This window comes from Eupeodes corollae, chromosome 2 (genome assembly GCF_945859685.1).
Source record: "Eupeodes corollae chromosome 2, idEupCoro1.1, whole genome shotgun sequence".
Classification (NCBI taxonomy): domain Eukaryota; kingdom Metazoa; phylum Arthropoda; class Insecta; order Diptera; family Syrphidae; genus Eupeodes; species Eupeodes corollae.
In genome coordinates this window covers 125,301,262-125,323,691 of record NC_079148.1, presented here as the reverse complement: position 1 = coordinate 125,323,691, position 22,430 = coordinate 125,301,262, and the positions used below count along the sequence as shown (strand labels likewise).

At 32.0% G+C, this 22,430-nt stretch overlaps 1 protein-coding gene across 1 annotated transcript; it reads right to left on the bottom strand.

Moving 5' to 3' along the window:
* Window positions 1-1,611: 1,611 nt before the first annotated feature.
* On the bottom strand, window positions 1,612-2,327 carry LOC129947966 (uncharacterized). The gene is made up of 3 exons (XM_056058756.1): window positions 2,185-2,327; window positions 1,891-2,121; window positions 1,612-1,798 (listed from the first exon to the last, which is right to left on the bottom strand). Exons 1-3 carry the CDS (start codon window positions 2,263-2,265, stop codon window positions 1,748-1,750), a joined length of 363 nt encoding a protein of 120 aa, XP_055914731.1. The 5' UTR covers window positions 2,266-2,327; the 3' UTR covers window positions 1,612-1,747.
* Between the last annotated feature and the right edge of the window lie 20,103 nt (window positions 2,328-22,430).

Sequence of the window (22,430 nt, the reverse complement as noted above, 5' to 3'; positions counted from 1 at the left end):
AGCAGGTACATGTCTAAAACGAATAAAGAATAGTTCATTGGCGAGCTTAGCTTTATGCAGATAGAATAAGGACATGTTTATTATGATAACGAAGGAATTTTATTGGTAGCTAGAAGGTAGATACTACATTCCTTCATTACTACAAGTGTTCAGCGCAAACATGGAGTTTTTACGTTCAGTTTATTTATTTTGTTAAAGTTTAAATAAATAACAAGCATACGAACAGGTACAAGAAATTGGTATTAATGTGTTGTTTACAGTCAGGCTTTTGAGCGTTTTGGATTTTAGTTAAGAAGTGACACGTGAGCAGCAGTTGTAGAAGTTGTACGTAATACCTTTCAAAATAGGTATAATATGTGTACCTACGTTGAAAAAGTGATTCTAATAGAAAATACATTTACTCTTTCTGGCCCGTTTCTTTAACTTGTACTAAGTATTTATTCTTTTATATAGACTAAGGCAAGTTAAATATGTGTGAAAGAACCTTATTCGTAAAGAATAATATTTTAAAATCACATATACAAAGTGACCAAGATATTACTTCTTGATAGACACTTTAAAATAGATTGTTGATTAAATATATCATATAAATGTGTACCAAATGCATTAATTTAGATAAAAGATAGGAATGTATTTACAATTTGGCAAAATAATGCGCTCTTTCGGGCTCATGCACAGTTAATAATTTAAAAAAAAAATATTTTAAGATTCAAAATTTTACCTGAAAAATAAGTTTGTCTTCAAAAATTTAAATGCCGTTTTATTAATCAAAAAACAGTTGATTTTTCAAATTTTTATTTTGAAAATCGTTAGAGCGGTTTTTTTTAAAATTAATTTTTTATATATAAAATTTTCCAATTTTGTTCTAAAAATATTTTTGGAATGCAGTTGTTTAGTGATTGTAAATATACGTCTTATATTTGAATTTCGTAAAAAATTGTTGACCCGTTTTTGAGATATAGAATTTTGAAAAATAAAAATTCAATATTTTTTTAAAAATCCAAACAATTAAAAATTACATTTTTGTTAATCAAATATTGTTAAGGCAATATAGGAGCTTATTCAGAAAAAAAATTATTAAAATCAGTTCATAAGTTGCTGAGAAAATTAAAAAACAAAATAACGGTTCTATGAGCGGTACCTTTCCTGAGCAATACAAAAATATGATTTTCTTATAGAAAGAAGCCAAGTTAAAAAATAAAATTTTAGAGAAAATTAAAAAAAAATCTATCGGTTTGTTTTTGAGAAAATTCGAATTTTCGTTTTTTGACCAAAAAAATTGTATGGGTGCCACTGTTAGTTTTGATCTTAAAAAAAAAATGAAAAAAACGCCTAACGCGAATTTGCTCAAAACCTTAACTTCCAAGTTTGAACTCAATCGACCCAATGGTTTAGGCTGTAGGAGCGTGGACAGACAGACAAAACCGACCGGACGGAATCGCGGGACCCACTTTTTTCGACCTCTCTAACATCGTAATATCATGTTTGATTAAAATCTCGAGTTCGAAATTTTGCACGAATGCAAAACTTGCCATATAGTTCCTATATGTCGCAAGTAAAAAATACTTTGAATATTCATCTTCTTTTCCCCCGTTAATTTAACTTCAACAATTCAAAACAACTTTCAAATTTATTCACCAATCGATTTTTATTTTCAGTTAAATTAAGAAAGTAGTAAACTAGAGAGTGCTATTCCATCATCGACTATTTCCACAATCAAAAAAACATTGTCAGCTTTTAGGAGTTTCTAATAGGAAATCCGGTAGTGAGAAGTTTCAATTGGAGCTGTGTATGCCACCTGTTGGGAGATAGACACAATAAAAGTTTACCATGAAACAGTTTTGAATTTTCAAACTAAAGTTCAGCCCTCAGATCAAAGATTTTACTCACATAATTACGGGCATATGCCAATGGAACATGTTCAGCTGCATAAACTGCTGAGTAGGCAGCTGGCAATGATACATATTGATGGGCAATTGGTGTCAATCCACTGACATAGCCAGCATGTTCAGTATTGGCAGGAGCCAAAGATGGCTGAGGAATTAATCTGCCCAAAAGAGGAGTAGACACAGCTGGAACTAATCCTGCAGCAGCAGCGGCAATGACAGCAAAAAGAATCACCTTTGATTTTAAAGAAGTCAAAAGTGTTATCAATTAGATTTTTGTTTAAAAAGAAGAACTTACGAATTTGAACATATTGTTTGGTTGTTTGTAAAAAGTTGTTACTTCTTGAGTGTTTAACGAATGAATCGAATTTGATACCATCCCTAGAATTGTACTAACTATTTATACTACTCTTGAAGAAAAACACCCAGCTAGTTCTTTTGTTCACGATGATGGACACGGAATACAGGTTCAAGGGCAAAATAGGGCAAAAACAAGAAAAAATGCAACAAAACACAAAAAAGCAATCCCAAAGAAGAAGATTCACTTCGGGGCAATAGATGTAAAAACTAGATATCTTAGCAACATGCATCTGGGAAGACTTATTTTGTTTTTGTGCTTCATTTTGTTCTTTGATGAAAGACAAAGGGCAAGGCTGATTCTATCATAACCAAAGTTACCATTGAATGGAAGGTTAGGGCCATCCCGTCCGCGTGTCCGTCAGCTCATCATACTGTATGCATCATTGGTAGGTAATTTGACCTTGATGCCCAGTCCAAATGAAGGCATCGCCTATTCCATTTAAAGTCGTCTTCCCTTTCACTTTTGAACATTCGCGTACGTGTAGGTTTATATGGAAGGCAATTATTCTGGATTTCTACCTGTTTTAGCTCTGACCATCTTGCATTGTTATTGCCTTTGCGAGAAACGGTTTTTCATACAAGTTATAGGTTTAATGATCTCAGCGTGTAGTGCATCTTATGCACGGAAGCAACCTTCGAATTAACCGTTGGTTGGTGCATATTCTGCAATATGATTAAGAAGTATTTTGACGCTAGTTTGCGTTGGGTGCGGTGAGCACTAAATGTAATCGATATTGACAATTATTGACCCTTTTTTGCGTTTGCTTAAGTTTTTAAGCTTATGGGGATTCTGTTGTATTTTTAGATTTAATTTTAAAAACAATATCATTTTTCAACTGTAGGAAATGTTCGTATTTTTTCATGTTTGCTCATAGAAAGTGCTTCGAAACATCGCATAGTTGCCATAATTCATTAAAATTGTGTTTATAATTTTCTAAAATTGTGTGTATTCGAATCCAAAAAATAAACTGACACAATTTTTACTGCAAAAATGGTCCAGTCAACAGATGGGAAATTCAATTTTTAAGTCCGTTTAAGTGTGGTTGCTTTGTTTAACTTTCACGAACTGTCATTTTTAGGCATGCTTTGATGCTCGTTTTTAATAGAAAGCATTTAGAAAAAAGTAAAAAATAATAAAGGTTTAAAATTTATCTTTGCCTTAATAAGATGCTAAATATTTAGCAAATTGTTAAACCCTTAACAATAGGTTGTTTAAAATGTTGCGTCATAAGTTTTAACTAAAAAATGGTCTAAAGGTATTACAATTTAATATTACAGTTTAAAAATATGTTGAAATAGGTGGTTCGGTTTTCATACCGCCACCATGCGCCGCATAATGGGCCCAAACAAGCTGGGGTGTTTCAAAAATCTATCAACTTGGAAACATTTTAAAATTTATTTATGATTACGCAAACATTTTTCAAAATGTTAAAAATATAGTTTTTATATAGAACATTTAAGAATGAATAATCTTTGGATAGTTTTTTGAGTCGATTTAATTTCAGTAAAATTAAATTTTGTTTGTAATGGAATTGCCATATTCAATATTCAAAATATAAAGAACATAGATAAGTTGATTCGATATTAATAGTTTTTGGATTCATCCTTTGTTTGATTACGATAACCAAACATTTTGTATTAGAAAATTGGATGTTTTATGTATTTTAAATTTAACACGTAGAAAAAGAGTAGAAATACATTTTATGGGGTTCTCACTTTTATTTACTTCCCAGAGATAGTTATTGAGATCGGTCCGATGGACGCTTGAATGTCCCTTGAGTCTAAGGAAAAGATTTTTAAAGAAATGTCTGTGCGCGTGTGCGTACGTCCGTTCGAAGTTTTTTGCGTCGTTCATAGCTCAAGAACCAGAAGAGATATAAAAATTGATTTTCGACTTTTATATCTTTTCAAAACATTGAGATATTCGCTATGAACTAATTTTATCTTAAAAAAATAGTGTGTTCGACATTCGGTTAAATTTTGAGAAAAATTGAATTTACATTTGTTAACAAAAAATAAAAACCTAAACAAAAAACTAGTATAAGTTAGTAAAAATTGATTTTCGGCTCAATTATCTTTTCAAAACTTTGAGATATTGGCTTTAAACATTTTTTATCTTTTAAAAAATATTGTTGTCAACAGTCAAAAAATTTTTGAGAAAATCGAATTGACATTTTTTTTACAAACAACTTAAAACCTAAACAAAATTTCTCAAATATTTTAAATTATGACTTCCAACAAATTTTCACTTATAAGAAATATTGTTCTCAACATTCGGAAAAATTTTGAGAAAAATCTAATTGACAGTTTTTGTACAAGAAATAACAACCTAATACTAAAACTCAATAGATGTTTACTTTCGGCTCAAATAGCTTTTCAAAAATTAAAAATATTGTCTTCAAACTTTTTGAATTACACAGAAAATATTGTTTTCGATATTCAGTAGTTTTTTTTTATAAAAATCCAACAGTAAGTTTTTTCATAAAAAAATAAAATCTACAAAAAATAGTACCCAAATTTGGTAAAAATTGATTTTTGGTTTTTGATATCTCTCAAATTAATTTCATTCATCCAATTTGTAAAAAATTAAGAAATGCTACTTAAATTGGTAAAAATTTGATTTCGACTAAAAATCAATCTCAACTATTTCTTTTTATGAAAAATGTTGTTGGTAATTTTAAAAAATTGAAGAATAATTCAACGAACAACTTTTTTAACCCAGCACGAAAACCTACAAACTTTTAAGCAAGACAAATCGACAGGCAGGATGGGAAGTTATCAGTGTGGGTTGCATTCCAACATCTTTTTTATTATGTTTTTGAACAAACATTCTATATTTGAAATAGAAAATGTTTTGAGAACTGTAAATACTATTTTAAGTTTGTTCGAAAAGCTATATACGATAGTTGAATATAGTATTAAATGGAAATGAATCTGGAAGAAAAGAGAAACTTTAATAATGTACGGATATATGACAAATTCCAAACAACTTATTCTTGAAAAAAAAAATTATTAAAAATTAGTTATGAAAAGATGTTTGCAAAGTTTGAAATATTCTGCCTAGAAGACAATTTAACAAAAATTCAGTCTCTTCTAAGAATCCAAAAAAATGCAATACATTTTTGAACCATTCCTACAAAACCTTGTGATTTTTCCAACAATCCAGTTTGGAGGTTTACAGAACACTCAAGAATCATAAGCATCTAATCCTCCGTTTCTTACGTCAGTTAAGCTTCAACAAATATTTGTTTATTTTTTCTGTTCTTGTATAAAAATATAATAACGTATGAAAAGCATCCTTGGTCTTAATTGAAAACATCATAAAACGTACAAAAAGTTCTTTTTTAAATTTTTATATCGATTGAGTGTTGCATTCAATTTAAAAGAAAATAACTATTTTTGAAAAAAAGACTCACCCTTTAAAAAAATGTAAACCATTTAATAACTTGATTCAGAAACTTATAAAATAGTTCATATTAAACTTGTCCTCCCCAAAATTGTTAACAGAAGTAATGAGTTATAACAAAAATATAAATTACTTAAAAAAATTCTTATTTGAAAAGAACACATTTTCTAGACCTCCCCTTATATTTTTCAATTATTGAAAATTACCAAAATAATTTTTGAAACGCTCAAGCTTATTTCGTTGCATAGTGCGCTGGCCCAGAAAAAGTTAAGAACCGTATTTGAGATATTAGAGTGTTCTTTTAAAATAAAAGATTAAAAAAAAAAATCATCTAAGTTGTTTGCTTATTGAAATATGTTCAAATTTATAAATTGTTTACTAAATTCTATAGCAAAAAGCGACCCAAGACTTAAGTTAAAATAAAATAGTGTTTGTGAACAAAAAATAGATACATCGAGTTTAAAGTTCTGATTTCATGCAGAAATGTTAGATATTTTATTGAAACGTGTTTTTTTTTGCAAACATAATATATTGTGTTTTGTCTTTTTGAGCGCTACAAAAAGCCTGGAAATGATACATTTTTAAAAAATAAAACAGAATATAATATGAAGAATTTTCTGGCTTTTATTTTGACGTATTTTTTACGGACTCAATTTCCAGGAATCTATTATTACCTACTATCTTTATCAGTCTGCTTACACACGAGACGTACGTCATATTTGAAGGCGAGTTTCAGGAACTTCAAGGCAATTTTAGTTTTTGTTAAGGAAATAAGAAATGTAGTTTTTTCGGAATAAAACTTTAATTTACTATTTAAGTTAATATAATTAAAATCGTTACTACTTTTCCAAAATTTTGATATTTTGTGGAAACCTTAAAGATTATTGTGAAGATTTTAGTTGTTTTTAACCGCAAACCGCTTTTTGGTGAAAGAAGTTTAATTAGTCAAACATTTGCAGATGCAATTTTTACTTAAACAACTTAACTATTTAACTATTTCCAAAATTTTGATATTTTGTGGAAACCTTCAAGATTATTGTGAAGATTTTAGTTGTTTTTAACCGCAAACCGCTTTTTGGTGAAAGAAGTTTAATTAGTAACTCACTAGCTGGTTTACCCGGCTTCACCCGGGAGGTATTCAACTATTTTATATACAAAAAAAAAATGAGGATGAAAAAACTAGTATTTTTTATATTGTAGCTTTTTTATTTACTAATTTAAATATTTCTCTGTACATATTTCTATTACAGTTATAACACTTCTTTGTAAACAATATTTTTTGTTCTTTGGTGAGGCGCATAAACATATAGTTTTTTGCCGAGCTGACACGGGAGCAAGCCACACACAATTGTCCGTGGGTAAAATAGTGACTTGTGATGTCAAGGCCTGTGCCTTATTGATAGACATAGCAAAAAAAGGCTTTATAGGAAATTGTACTCGTTCAAATTCGAACGGGTTTTCGTCAGTTATCATATAGGTATCCTGGGAATGAAAACGACTTGAACTTGGGCTGAGCCGGAAAGAATGTTGGCTTCAATTACGATCCTCTGCATACCTTAATCTCGGTGCATTTAAATTCTTCATAAGTATTATTGGAGACCCAATTTCATAGAATTCAAAAATTCAATTAAAATATCAATAGCACTATCTTGATCATTCAGATTATCAATAGAAAGATAAGTTTGTTGATGGGGCTGAATCATTGGAAGAATTTTATTATTTACGGATATTAATAAGAATAACGTGTCCACCTTTCATCTTCAGTGGGCAAGTTTTTCCACCATCGGCCGGTGATCGACGCCGATATTTCGGATAGCTGTCATTTTGTGAATGAGTGTCTTTCAAAATGTCTTTTGGAAATGCCTTCGTACATTTTCTATTTTTCATACATGGTGTTTTAGGATTTAATCGACCGCAGGGTCCATAAATCATATTTTTTCGAACGATAACGTATTAAATAGGACCTTCTCGTTGATCAGGATCATTGGGCCGTACTTTATCTTGGAGCCATACTAAAAGATGAACATGAGGCAAGCCTTTTTTTTGCCTCTCGATTTTATACATATAGCACCTTGTTTCACAAAATATTTTATCTTTGGTTATTAAGTCAATCAGTTTTTTTAAATTTGAAATTAAAAACTCGTAAAATAATGTCATGTCGATTTGTCGCTTGTTGATTTAAAAATAAAGATGATTTAATTTCTGGCTTGTGGATTGCAAGTCATTGTGATAAACAGATCAGGGCATTTAAAATTTCTAACATAAACCAAAGCATCTTGTTTACGTTGCTGCATATACGAGTATCAAGGGCCACAGGTGAATGAAGTTGGTAAGCGTCAGCTTGAATTGCATCGTGAAGGATATTGTAATTTTCGGCTCGTAATTTAGTTGGACTTGCTCTTAAAAAGTCTAGCCGCTCAGGTTCAGTTTTGGCGTACTTATCGAAAATATACTGACTGAATAATTTCCCGAAACGAAGTAAAATATTATTTGAATTTTATCTGACTTGAAGCCTATAAGAGTAAAAATCCATATCTGACTCAGTTTTTTTTTTTTGAGGAATTCTTGTTATTGGATGAATTTGTAGTACTTAAAAGGTTACTGCAGTGCATCGTAAGTACGGTGTATTTATCTTACACGTTTTAGAGTGTTATCTCGTGCTCGCATAACGATATCCCTTTTTATAAATTCCTGTCCAACAATTAATACGGCTACATCATCAGCATGAGGTGCATCATAACGACCTCTGTGTTCTGTCTGTGGCACACGGTCACCTCTGATAATGACTTGAAAATGTTCTATATTTGATGACATTGCTTCAAAAGCACTTTTGAAGCTGCGCACGTAAGTATTGTGACAATGTAACAAATATTGCAAGTCGTATAGTAATTCTCTATCGCCATTCGTCGTTTTACTTCGTTCACCTAGTCTTACTTACTTACTTAAGGTGGCGCTACAGTCCTGTGTGAACTAGGGCCTAATTCAACAAACTTCTCCATCTAGCTCGGTCACTAGCTAGATGTCTCCAGTTTCGCGCTTCAAGTTGGGTGAGGTCACCTTCCACCTGATTTGCCACCTGTGGGTGCGGATTCGAAGACTTTCCGGGCCGGAGCATTGGTTTCCATGCGCTCTACGTGACCCAGCCATCTTAGTCGTTGGACTTTTACTCTTCTGGCTAAGTCTACGTCGATGTACAACCCGTACAGTTCGTCGTACCATCTTCTCCTCCACTCCCCTTCGATGCATACGGGACCGTAGATCACACGAAGAAATTTTCTCTCGAAGCGATCCGCTTTTATCATGGTCCATGCTTCTGCACCGTATTGCAGGACGGGGATGATAAGGGTCTTATATAGCAACACTTTGGTCCCTCGAGAGAGGACTTTACCATTCAATTGCTTTCTTAGTCCAAAGAAAACAGCGGTTAGCAAGAGTTATTCTGCGTTTGATCTCAGCGCTGGTGTTGTTTTCTGCGTTTACAGTGGAGCCTAGGTAGACGAAGTCCTTGACTACCTCAAAGTTACGTGTGTCGATTGTGACGTTTTGACCAAAACGTCGGTGTTGTATGTCCTTTCTAGACGACAGCATGTACTTTGTTTTGCCCTCATTAACCGTTAAACCCATTTTTGCCGCCTCTGCCTCAATACTCACAAAAGCCCCATTGACATCACGCTGAGTTCTTCCGATTATGTCAATGTCATCAGCGTATGCCAGTAATTGGACAGACTTTTGAAAGATAGTGCCTCTAGTTTTGACGTGTGAGCTCTGCACTATTCTTTCAAGCACGATGTTAAAAAAATCGCATGACAGCGCATCACCCTGTCTAAAACCTTTTTTGACATCGAAAGGTTCTGTTAAGTTGTTTCCAACCTTTATGGAGCAGCGTGAATTCTCCATGGTCATCCTGCACAAACGGACGAGTTTGGCAGGGATGCCAAAACTAGACATGGCTCTGTAGATGCTGTCATATACCTAGTCACCCATGAAATATATTTTTGCAAAAATTTCGGTTCGTCAGGGTTGTTTGGTAAAAGAGATCCAGCTTAATGACCATGAAATTAAAATATAGGCATAAAATATCTTCATGTCTGATTTCATTGGCACAGAATGAACGTTATTTGGAAAGCAGAATTGTTAACGCGAATCATATCAAGAAAATTTACAATGTTTAGAATCTCGATGAGAATGATTCAAAAGACTTTTTAATGGTTCCGGTGGATTAGCAATTACTGCTAATAAAACTTTTTCTCCTGAACAGCAGAGACCTGGTGGTTCTTTAGGCTATTTGAATGCACGATAGAAATTGAACTTGGTATTGATATTTCCTATCGAAAAGTGGGATCAGTGAGTCAGTGATATTAGATTAGAAAAAAAATATTAAAAATATAGGGGGGTCATAAATATTAACGCAATTCGATAAGTTTTGAATTCAAGGGAATATCTACGAAAATGGAAAAAAAACTCTCCCAAGAAAATATTTGCGTTAAAAAAGGCTTAGCAATTTAAAAAAGGCCCCCAAAAAGCAACTAATGCTTTGATCATAAATTGCTTATAAAACTGTTTTCCGCAAAGGAACATTCTATTGCAGTTTGACAAAATTAGAACTTCTCAAAGAAAGGAGAACTCAAATCATATAACGTTATAAGTGGGAACCTTCTAGAACCAATAGTTTTCTTGGCGGTATCAGTTCAAAACCTTTCATTATCGAATAGCTGTTGGAAAATTAAATAATGGATGAAATAAATGTTGAAACAATTTTAATGTCTGGTACACTAACAATTTGAAATAGGAGAACTGATTTAAAAATACCTTGTAGTAAAATTCATGTAAGTAAAAGGTGTTTTTCATTAACTTCGCGACGCAAGTTTTGCATTTGAAAGTAAAATACGTTTCGGTGCATTTGTAAACTGAACATAAAAAAAGTACCTTCTAAACTATTCGTTTATTAAAATTTTGTAGCAAATTAAGGGCCTTCAGATTTCATCATACACTGCTATGAATATTTACCGATCATTCTAGAAAATTGAAGACTAAATTTGATATTAAATAAAGAATTATGAATTGATTGAAAATCCATATACACTTCTCCACTTCAAAATCCCATTGAAAGATAAATCTCAAACCATCAGTTATAATAATTAAACAGTTTATCCTTGTTACGCATTTAAACAGATGCCAAGACCTTAAGGACAGATGTTCCTTTGGTTTGAATTGATTTTCAAACAATACTCACAAGTATATTGCTTTTCTATGAATCCTTGCCAACGTTGTTTTCGTCGTCGTCGGTCTTCGTCGCTCGTCTAGTTGGTTGGTAGGGTACTTATGCCACTAGAACAGGAATAAGCTATCAAAAAATACAAAACCCATTGGGAACTCATCAAATTGCACTTGACAACTGAATTGAGGCTGTAATTTTCTATACCCTACACAGAACAGTCTGTTCATTTGGGAAAGACAACAAAATTATATATCTATGGTAGCTATTTTATATTGGCCATGGCTTATAGTCGATATTTAGTTCAATTGAATTCATCATATAAGGATATCCATATAGATATTTGAGCAGTGATATTTTGTGGGCGATTCGAGAAAATGCCATTTTATACGATACACCGACACAAGTATAAGGACATTGATTATTTACTTTAAATTATTGTAGATTATTACGATTTGAAATGTTGTTATTATACAATTTCAATTATTATATTTTATCCATCAACCTAGATATAGACAAGGTTTTATAATGGCTGTTATAATGTTTTTTGAAGAACGTTCAATTGAGAGTAATCACCATAAGTAATATAAAAGTACCTGTGTAGAGTTTAATGTGTACTGCAGGTACTTATGATGAATATCGAATAAATATCTATATTGATTTTTGTTTTAGTCAAACACATATCAGCCAGATAAAAACAATCTATGCACGGAAAGAATTCTTAGATCAGATCAAGAAAAATAAGCTACAAATCACGAAAAATGAATCCAGTTTTGGACCTTGGCTTCGAAATAAGTAAATTGCTACTTTTTGTTTGCAATTTCATAAAATGAGCAAAATGAAGATATTGAAACTCAAAAATCATATTTCACTACATTTTAGTAGCAATAATTCGACCGAGGAAAACAAATATTTCAAACAGCGAATTGCAATTTGATATTAATTTGTATCAATTTAATGTTAATTTTAATCGTGAATTTCAGCAGGAGTTTGTGGATTGAAATTGTTTTCTTGTAGATTATGATTCGTTTTTTTAAATACCTACACACACAAGTGGCAAATTTCAACCCTTGTTTTCTTAGACTGCGACAATATACATTAGTTTGCAAATGACAACTAATGTTTTGCTACTTCTTTTTTTTTTAAATTGCAACTTTTGAGTCGTAATTTGAAACAGGTTATTCTGCAGTTTGCAAATGACAGTCACAGTTTTGATACTTAGTTATCTTTATATTGCAACTTTTGAGTCGTAATTTGAAACAGGTTATTCTGCAGTTTGCAAATGACAGTCACAGTTTTGATACTTAGTTATCTTAAAATTGCAACTTTTGAGTCGTAATTTTAAACAGTTTCTGCAGCAATTTGTAGCTTTTAAAGATTAATTTACTTTCTATTTTCAAGGAATCATGTAGAGATTCAAGAACAATTTTTTGCAAAATCAACAATCTTCATTATGATTTACAACATAAACTTATTGGTTTTCGTATTCTCAGGGATATTTTTTTAGTTGATCGCGCGCCGCGAAATATTATAAGTTTTTGTTACAAATTGCAATGAATATATTCGTAATTGCAACTTTTGAATATCAATTTGCTTATTTTTTTCAGCATTTTTGTCGCAATTTAAGAATATTTCTTATTAATTTAAAAACTATCGTTCTTAATTCACAAATATATCATATTTATTTTTGAATTCAAGAGTGTAGTCTTATCTTTTGAAGTTTAATGGTAGTTAAAAAATTGAGTGGTTTTACTCCTCTTAGTTGTGAACGAAAACTCTTATCTTTATCTTTATGAAGGAAACTGAAAATAATTTCTGTCAGTAGTAATGCAATAAGAAAATCCACACCTTTACTTATTTTTCATTTCCGTACCATTGTATTTTGTTTGTACTAGAGAATAATAATTTAAAAAATCAATAATATATAAAAGAACGACACATTTGAAAGAATTCTTTATTTTTTATTGTTTTTAACTTATTTCTAAAAATACAAATTTAGAAACTTAAAATTAAAATATATTATACTATTTTTATTATTTACACTGTTTCGCCAATCTTCTATTTTAGAACGCAATTTGGCCCGGTTGCCCACATCTGTTGGAAATAGTGTTATCAAATCACTTTCATTCAGTAACCTTAAGGATTCCAAATCTGTGATATTAAAAGCTGAAAAAAAAAATCCAAAAATTGTTCGATTTTACTAATAAGATTGGATTATACCTAGGTCAGTAATATTGATTTGGGTGACCGTTGGACCATGAACAGTTATAAAAGAAAATATTTACTTATGCCACTTTTGATATGCATGACTATTTAAAGCAACATTAGCTTTATGTTTATTTTTGTAGGTTTTAATGTCTGTTTTCTCGGGGATATTAATATTAAATTATTCTAAAACGTAAGGAGAAATTTTAAATTAATTCTTATCATTTCTCAGTTTGTCCTTTGTGGTGAATAACCAAATAAAATTGTTTTCCAACCAAGATATTGAAGTCGACATCAAATTCGAAATGATAAAAAAACCCAAGAAAAACGACATAGCCTGATTTTCTTTTATAAAAACAAATATATGTACCTATATATATGTATAGTATATACATACGTTGTTTTCAATTATTTACTTACAAAGAAAGTGATTATATAAGGTATCAAGTCCCCAGAGACTGAGTAAATCATACACATTTTTTGTGTTTTGGTTAAAATTGTCAGTTGCCAGTTCATTTATATCTGGATGGTCACTTGACCCAGCATTTGAAGTCATTTTAAAATTTTTTTAAAAATTTCCTAAAAAAAAAATAAAATTTAAGTTCAAAACTTTATAACGTTTTGATAAATTCGAAAGACGCATAATGGTTTTCAATTACTAGGTATTTGTAACAAAAGGGAAAATTATTAAATACTTTTGCTAATTTTGTGAAAGGCTTTGTGGTTGAATAAAGTTATTATATTTTTTTTTAAGCGCTGTCTTGAATGAAACATCAAAAAAATACTAATAAACATTAATTACTTGTCACTTTATTTTACTTACCTATGCAAGGCCGGATATCAAAAATAGTTAAATGAACAATTAATTTCCTTTTTGTTGAAATTTTTATTTTTACACCACTTGACAAAAACAATATATTAACGCACGCGCGACTGTTTACGAATGAATCGAATGATATGGATTTTCAGGAATTTCAACTCAGAAGCCCAGTGCAAAGCCAGCCACATACATAGCTGAAAATGCTAAGATTATATGTGTGTATATACACTACAATGCAATTCGGGAGCGGGACACCCAAAAACATCATCACTAAGTGAAAATTCTATTGCACATCAACCATATGTGCAGAGCAACGGCGGCGCTAACAAGAAATTATTCTTCGTCCAGCAGATTTTTGGGCACGAGCGCAACAACAACCACATTAACGTTGCGCATCCTCATCATCGACGACGTTGACGATCGAATCGAAATCAGACCATCAACATACACGTGCGCAGGCCACACCCTTTTTCATAGTGTTGTGATAAGCGGTACTTGCGACCGAGAACGACGTCATCGAAGGAAAATAAATATCAACGGGTAACTGCCAGCTGCAGCAGCAAAATACAAAAATAGTCAAAAGAAATACTAATAAAAAATGTTTTAATGAATGGCGAAAGTCACGTTACCATAGACCCCCGTCCCCCCTTGTCCCACCTTGTCAAACTCAGCAAGAGCCCATGATATTTATATAATATAAAATATCATCAAATAGACAAAGCAAATATTGGTATTGAGAAATATTCTGCAATTCTTCCATCGAGAGAATCAAAAATCTATGTAGCTATGTAATGTAAATGCATAAATACGCAATATATGTATTGTAGATAGTAAGCGAAGTAACAAAAAAAAACATAATACAAAATTGGATTGAGTGCATGCAAATCACCATATAAATATTTTTAAATTATTACCCTGAAAAGACTAGATTAAGACTAAAAGAATTGTAATTTACTGTTTAGCTTTTTTCTTAAATCAGCAAATATGTTTTTCTTAAATTACAATATTGCAGATTGAATATTTATACCTATTGTGATTATATTTTATTGATTTGAGAATTGAGAATGCTTAAATCACCGCATACATTTCGCAAAACAAGATTAATGAGTAGTCAAATTAAATTATTCCCCTAAAGTAGTAGATTGCGACTCAAAAGTTGCAATTTACTTTGATTTCAACAAGCTCGAATTATAACTTTTGATAATAATTACCAAATTATAAAATTTTGTATTTTACGAAGATTTGAATGCTGAATTATAACTTTCTCATTCATTTTATAATAAAATCGTCTTGATTTACTAAAAAAAGGGTTTTCGTAAATTGCAACCTAAAATTTAGCAATTAGTGATTTTTCAATTCTCTCCGTGTGGCGTAGCTATATGTTATAAAGTTTTTAAGGCGAAAAGTGATGTGTGTCATTTTTATGATGCAGAAGAAATCTCGAACGTATATCTATCAATTTTCTTGGAGGGTAAAAAAGTGTACGATTATATCTATTTTTATAGTCAATGTCAAGGACAACTTTTTTACAAGTGATGTTGAAAAAAAACACATTTAACTGAAGATATAAATGTCTGTCGTTTATATGTCAATCAAAATATCTGATTTAATATGTGATGGTGGTATATTTATTGATGTTAGACAGTTTTAATAGAGATTAAAAATGGATTTTACAAATAATAAACGAGCAAATAGAATGATGAATAAGAAAATGTATAAAAATGCAAAAAACGAATTTGGCAAATATTCTTTAAAGAAAATTCTCAATGAGAATAAAATATTAAAGAAAACTTTTAAGCTTTAAGATAAAACTTTAAATTCTATGAGTTGGTTAGGTCCAACTACGTGTGTGCTGATTTGGTTAAGTTTTATGTACATAGACTTTCACATTTAAACATGTGCACTTAAGAAAATAATATCAAAAACAAACATTTATTATGTGATGTGTTCGATGTCATGTTAGTTTAATGCATTCAAATTTGAACAAATTAATGTATTGGAGATAAATTATGAAGATTCAGATAAAAAAGTTCACTAGGACGTAAACGTAGTATTTTTTGTTGTCGAATTTAAATAAATCACTTCCCATTAGGAGTTGCAATGGATTTAAAGTTTCTTGACTTTTTAAAGCATTTAAGGTCATCCACCATCTATCGGTCAAATTGAAATGTGCCTGTGTTTATAAGCACATTACTTCGAAAATAGGGTCCCGAATTGCAAGTTGTCAGTATATTTTTTACTTTCCATAGGAAGATATGAAGAATCAAAATATTTCTAAATCTCCTCCATGGTTTGAATCTTGCCTAAAAAACTTAAAAAATAAAAGAAACAAGGCCTGGATTGAATATAATAAAACAAAAGCTGATAATGACTTGGTAATATACAATGAGCTAAGAAATATGTTTTGTGACTATTCAGAAACTATTTATAATGACTTTAATTTAAATACTGAAACCGACATATAAAACGACCCAAAAAAACTTTTGGTGTTATGTTAATAGTAAGAGAAATACTGACGGGTATCCAAACTGCATATCTTTCAACAACAAACTTAGCCATGACTCTGAAAAAAATTCAAATATGTTTGCAAATTTTTTAAATATGCTTTCGAAGCAGCGAACTCCTGTCAAACGCGTGAATCAATGGGCCTCTCACAAAATTTCTCTCATTTGAATTCAGTTAGTTTTTGGATCTCTGAAGATGAAATCGTTCGCAAAGCTTCAGAACTTGGCATTTGCAATAGACCTCGTCCAGATGGTATACCTTCTTATGCTTTGAAGAATGCGCACCCTATTTATCCTATCCTCTTCATATTCTTTCGAATGAATCGGTCAAATCATCAATTTTTCCTGAAATTTGGAAGAGTTCGTACATATCACCGATACATAAAAAGTGTAGGTAGGTAGGTAGAAATGGCGATCTCAAGGAAACCTAGCCTGAGATCCAATTAGCGCTGTAGTGCGCCGTTTTGATACCAAAAGCTCGTTTGACCTTTGATTGAAAGGGATAGAATTATAGAGAAGCTTCATAGCGATTATGTTAGAGCCATTTAGTCGCATTGAGAAAAAAGATTAGGCCTCTAATCTTTGTCTCAGATAGCTCATCAAGTTTGTGAAAGAATGCTTTTCCAAAGTATTTCATTCTAGTGTTTGCCAAAGCAGGCCATTTGCAGAGGAAATAGATTATCGTTTCACTTTCTCTTTGGTCACTACAACTACGGCAAAAAGTGTTGTTAGAGATACCCAACTTCTCTGCATGAACTCCTATAGTTCAATGTCCGGTACAAACCGCAACAATCCTGGCTATGTCTTGCCTTGGCCTGCATAGAAGATCGTTTGTACGGGTTTTGTTGTAGATGCAGTTGGGTAAATTGCTCCACCTTCGGTTTGATTCAGTTTGGTAGATATAGAAAAGATTTTACCCTTCATAGCACCAAGAGGAATGTTAACCATTTCCGCAAGTGAGCTATTAAGGGCATATCCTTGCTTGGCTAGCTCGTCAGCCCGTTCATTTTCCACGATACCACTATGGCCCGGAACCGAGATCAGAGTGACACCGAGGTTAATATTCAGGCTTGCAAGCTCATCGTGACATTGCTGGACCAATTTAGATGAGGATATGGCCGAGTTAATGGCTTTGACAGCTGCCTGACTGTCTGTGAAGATAGCCGCATTTTTGGGTTTTGTTTAAGTATCTTCCATGCCTCCCTTATTGCCACCAGTTCAGCCTGAAAAACGCTAGCAAAGTCAGGAAGCCTAAAGGATTTAGCTACATTTAGGGACTCAATAAAAGATCCCAGAACCAACTCCATCTTTGAGCCGTCAGTAAAGATGGTTGTGTCGAAACCTGTCGACACGATGTCATCCTCCCAATCTTTTCTGGATGGGAAAATAACCTTAAAACCCTTACTAAGGCTCAAAGTAGGAGTGCAGTAGTCAGTGTCTACCGAGATAATATCTGAGGTAATCAATTTCGTTGTGTTGCTGTGACCATAAGGTTTTGACAACCAGGTGTTTGATTCCTTCAGCCTAATAGCGCTGCAGGAAACTATGTATTTAATTGAAAGGTCGATTGGTAGAAGATCCAAAATAACGTTTAAGGCGTCCGTTGGGCAAGTACGCATGGCCCCTGTGGTGCCACGCAAGTTGTTTTCTGAACCTTCTTTAGCTTATCAATATTATAGGCTTTGCTAAGAGCAGGCCACCACACAATCGAACCATATGTGAAGATTGAACGTACTACGGCTGTGTACGTCCATAAAATCTTCAGTTCTTTCAGTTCTAACGGAAACAAGTTGACTGTGTCTTTATAGACTTCAGTAAGGTCTTTGATAAATTGTGCCATAAAACATTTACTTCCAAACTTAAATTCCAAGGCTTTAACGATAAATTTGTTAGTTGGGTTTCGTCTTACTTATATAATAGATCATACAGCGTGGTTTTTAAGAATGACCGGTCATCATATTTGTATACCAACTCGGACGTACTACAAGGTAGCCACTTAGGTCCTTTACTGTGTATTTTGTACGTTAATGACTTACCTTCTATTATAAAACACTCATCTGTTTTAATTTACGCTGATGACATTCAAATTTTCAAACGTATCGACTTATCTGACGACTGTTTACTCCAACAAGATAATCTAAATAGTTTTCGAGTATGGTGTTCTATCTTCTCTGATCTACGTACTATACTTGGCTCAAAATTAACTTTTACAAATCATTATGACTATATTATTAAAAAAGCAAATAAAACGGTTTTCACATGATTTTCGCAACGCTTATATTTTTAAACATCCTTATATAACATTTGTAGGACCAATATTGGAATATGGCTCCCTTTTATTCAGTCTATATAAACAGAATAGAAAGAGTACAAAGTAGATTCATGCGCTTCTGCCTCCGTTTCTTCCCATGGTCCAATAGGTTCGAACTTCCGCCGTACAATCATAGGCTCAAGCTCATAAATCTTCCATCGATTTCTAAACACAAAGAGTACATTCAGCTGTGCTTTATTATAAAATTAATCAATGGGTCATATCACCATCAATTTTGTAACAATTAAACTTTATTAATAGCCGTTCAAGTATTAGAAGACAAGTTCCTTTACGTCCTACATCAAGCGGATCAAACTATGTTAAAAACAGTCCCCTCAACCAAATGATTTCAGTTTACAACAAGTATTACTTTTTGGTATATTCCGTAAGCGATTATTTTAAAAGTAAAACATGTAAAGTAAATTTTGTCAACACTTCAGTTTAGCTTGCAAATTGCTTAAGGCATTATAAATCTATAAATCTAAGAATAAGTGTAATATTAGTCTTTAGTTAGTTTGTTTAACGAATTCAATAAATAAATAAGTATTTGAAAAAACTCAGTGCGATTAATTGTTTCAGCTCCTAGAAATAATATCCGGCATACATTGAAAATAAGACAGATGCAGACGAAGTGGTAAATGTTCTCAGCTGCATCAAGATTACATGTTTTGCATAAGCCAACAGTATCATGCTGATATGCCCTAGCATTCAAGTTAAGTAATCAACATCTCGTTCTTAAGATCGTGCTTATCATTGCTCGTGAATTTGAGTCATTAAAATAGTTGGGTAACTCTGAGTATGATACATTGCTATATCCGTCGTGAAATTGCGATTGTAAATCACTTTCGGTAGAATCTTTACACTGTTGTTTTTTCCGTTTAATCAAAAGCATGTTACTAATCAAAATTAGTTGCTTCAAAGTTGACAACAATGCCAGGCGCGCGGAAAAGGCCTGGGCCCAATGAAATTTTTGCGAAGTACTGCGGATGAAAGTATGCATGGTAATCTAGAGCTAGCCAGACTGAAAACTTTTCGCGAATATTTCAAATGTATTTCAAGGGTAGAAAGAAACGCTTTTTGAAAACCGGTTTCAATATTTACAACGTAGTTTATTGTATTATATGGTAGGTTGAAACATTTTTTGACTAGAAACCTTTAAAGCTTTTCACATTGTATGTACTCTTTGTACCCCCATAGTTGAGCACAGTGAAACACAATTGATCTGGTAATTGACTTTAAACTTTGTTAAATGTAGCACTAACTTATTTTTCAGGAGCTTAGAACTGGTTGCGTTAATTGCATTTTTTGATGTTACGAGCCTCTTTGTCAGATGTTCAAACCAAGAAATATTATATTTAAAGAAGACACCAAAACCTGGTTTGTTATTTTTACTTCTACACCTTTGAAATTTCCATTTTTAACTGGAGGCCGAAGAGCATTAAGCATTCTTAAAAATAACAATTTCAGATTTCTCAAGATTAACTTCAAGGTTAGATTTATCGCAATAGCTGCTAAACTTGTTTATAATTGTTTGAAGTAAAGTAAAGTATGGTTACATTTGTATGTACGATGGAGCTCCATGCGACACAGTCCTTGAAGAAAACATCCCTTTGTTGGACTGGCTGGGAAACAGCCCTGATATAAACCCAATTGAAAACGTGTGAAAGCTGATGAAGAGGTAAGTAGCTAAAGATGCGGTAATTTTTTGAAAGAGTTGTGGAATCACCACCCACAAATGCAAGAAACAGTCAAATCATGCATTGGCAGTATGCCGGCAGAATTGAGGCTATTATTTAAGCAACAGACGGTTCAACAAAATATTGACTGTATGTCATTTAAGAACAAGACAAAAAGCAGAGCGCTCAGGACGCAATCTTGTTTAACGCCTTTTCTAAGAGTTACTGCTGAAGCAGTACGACTCACGGCTTTTTACCCTACCAATTTAAAAAAATAGAGAACATTTTAATTGATCCAAAATCCCTGGTATAACTGACACCTGCTAAAACTTCGAATTGACAGGTTTTTTTTTTTTTAATACTATAACTCGGTAACAATTGATTTTCGACACAAATATCTTTTCAAAAATTAAAGATATTAGCTTTTATCTACATACTTTCTTCTTATAGAGAACATTGTTTTTGACATTGAGTAAATTTTGTATAAAAATCCAACAGTCAGTTTTTTCATAAAAACTAAAATCTAATTTATGTGTGATTCTCGATATCTCGCGAATAAATGAAGATATTGACTTCAAAATGATCTCATTTTATGTTATATTTTGATATTAACGTAAAATAATGGTCTTGCAAAAATCCATTCGTATTTTTATATATAAAATAAAAAGTGTTAGAATAACAAAATAACTTCAAATTTTTTACCTCATAAAAAATATTTTTATTGACATGTTGTTAAAGTTTTCGACAAATACGACACACGGGGTGAAAAGTTGTCAGTGTGCATCCCAGCTTCTTTTGTTTGTTATTTTTGTTATTTTTGAGTGATATGAAACTCTCTAAATCTAAGGGTAGCAACATCCCAGAAAATATGACTAAAAATCGTATATATATGCCTTTAGCAGTAAGCAAATCATCGGCTTAGAGTAAAAACCTTCTAACTCTAAAAAAGTAAATTTTACAGGAGAAAGAAAAAAGTTCAAAGCGGTTCTTGCTAGTTTAAAAATAAAGAGGCTGGAATGCGACCCCCACTGATAACTTCTCATCCCGTCCGACGATTTGTCTTGCTTAGTTTGTAGGTTTTCGTGTTTGATTAAGAAAGTTGTCAGTTTATATAATGAAACAGTTTGATTTCAAAATCTATTTTTGTTAGATTTTCTAATAAAAAAACGGACTATTGGATTTTTTTTTTAAATACTAAATTTCAAAAATAATACTTTCTGTGAGGCAAAATTAGTTTTTTGATATTTGATATTTTTGATTGACCAATTTTTAGTAATGTTTTTTAGGGTTTTTATTTTTGATATAAGAAACTGTCAATTCGATTTTTCTCAAAATTTTACCGCATGTCAAAATTATTATTGTTGAATTAATCTTTATAACAACATTTATTTGAAGTCGATATCTCTACTTGTTCTTGAGGTATGGACGATGAAAAAACGTTTAGTTTTTTTAAAATCATCCGAAAACCTCACCTAGAAGTATACATGTGTATAGGGAGTAAATCGTAATGCTCTAATATCAGTAACTTAAGCATCACCTCTGTCCCGACCAAACGAAATACTTTTAAAAATTGAAGTTTGCTAAAAATTCTAAAAAAATGTGGTTTAAATACTTACATGTTACATCTTACATGTTAAGGGAGTACCACAATTGATTTATGACATTCTTATATAGAGTTTTAAGGGATTTTTTTTGCGAATATGAAGTTACGCGATTTCGTCAACTCGAAAGTTTAAGTGAACGTTCATTTTGATGTCAGACGATGCGCCTTCCCAATACCTTTCAAACTGCATACCTAACTCAATTTCGCTCAAAAGTGGAGTTAGCAGGTTTACACTCTAATGCACGATATATTATTTTGAACAGAGGAGAAAGAAAACTGGTCCAAGTATTGACCCATGAGGCACAACAAAATACTAGTCTGATGAAAAATCAACCAATTTCTTTTTAAGTTCGCTTAGAATCCGAAAGATACAACGTCTAATTACAAAAATCACACCTTAAAATTAGACTCAACACCTCCTTTTCCAAAACCATTATCGTTGTC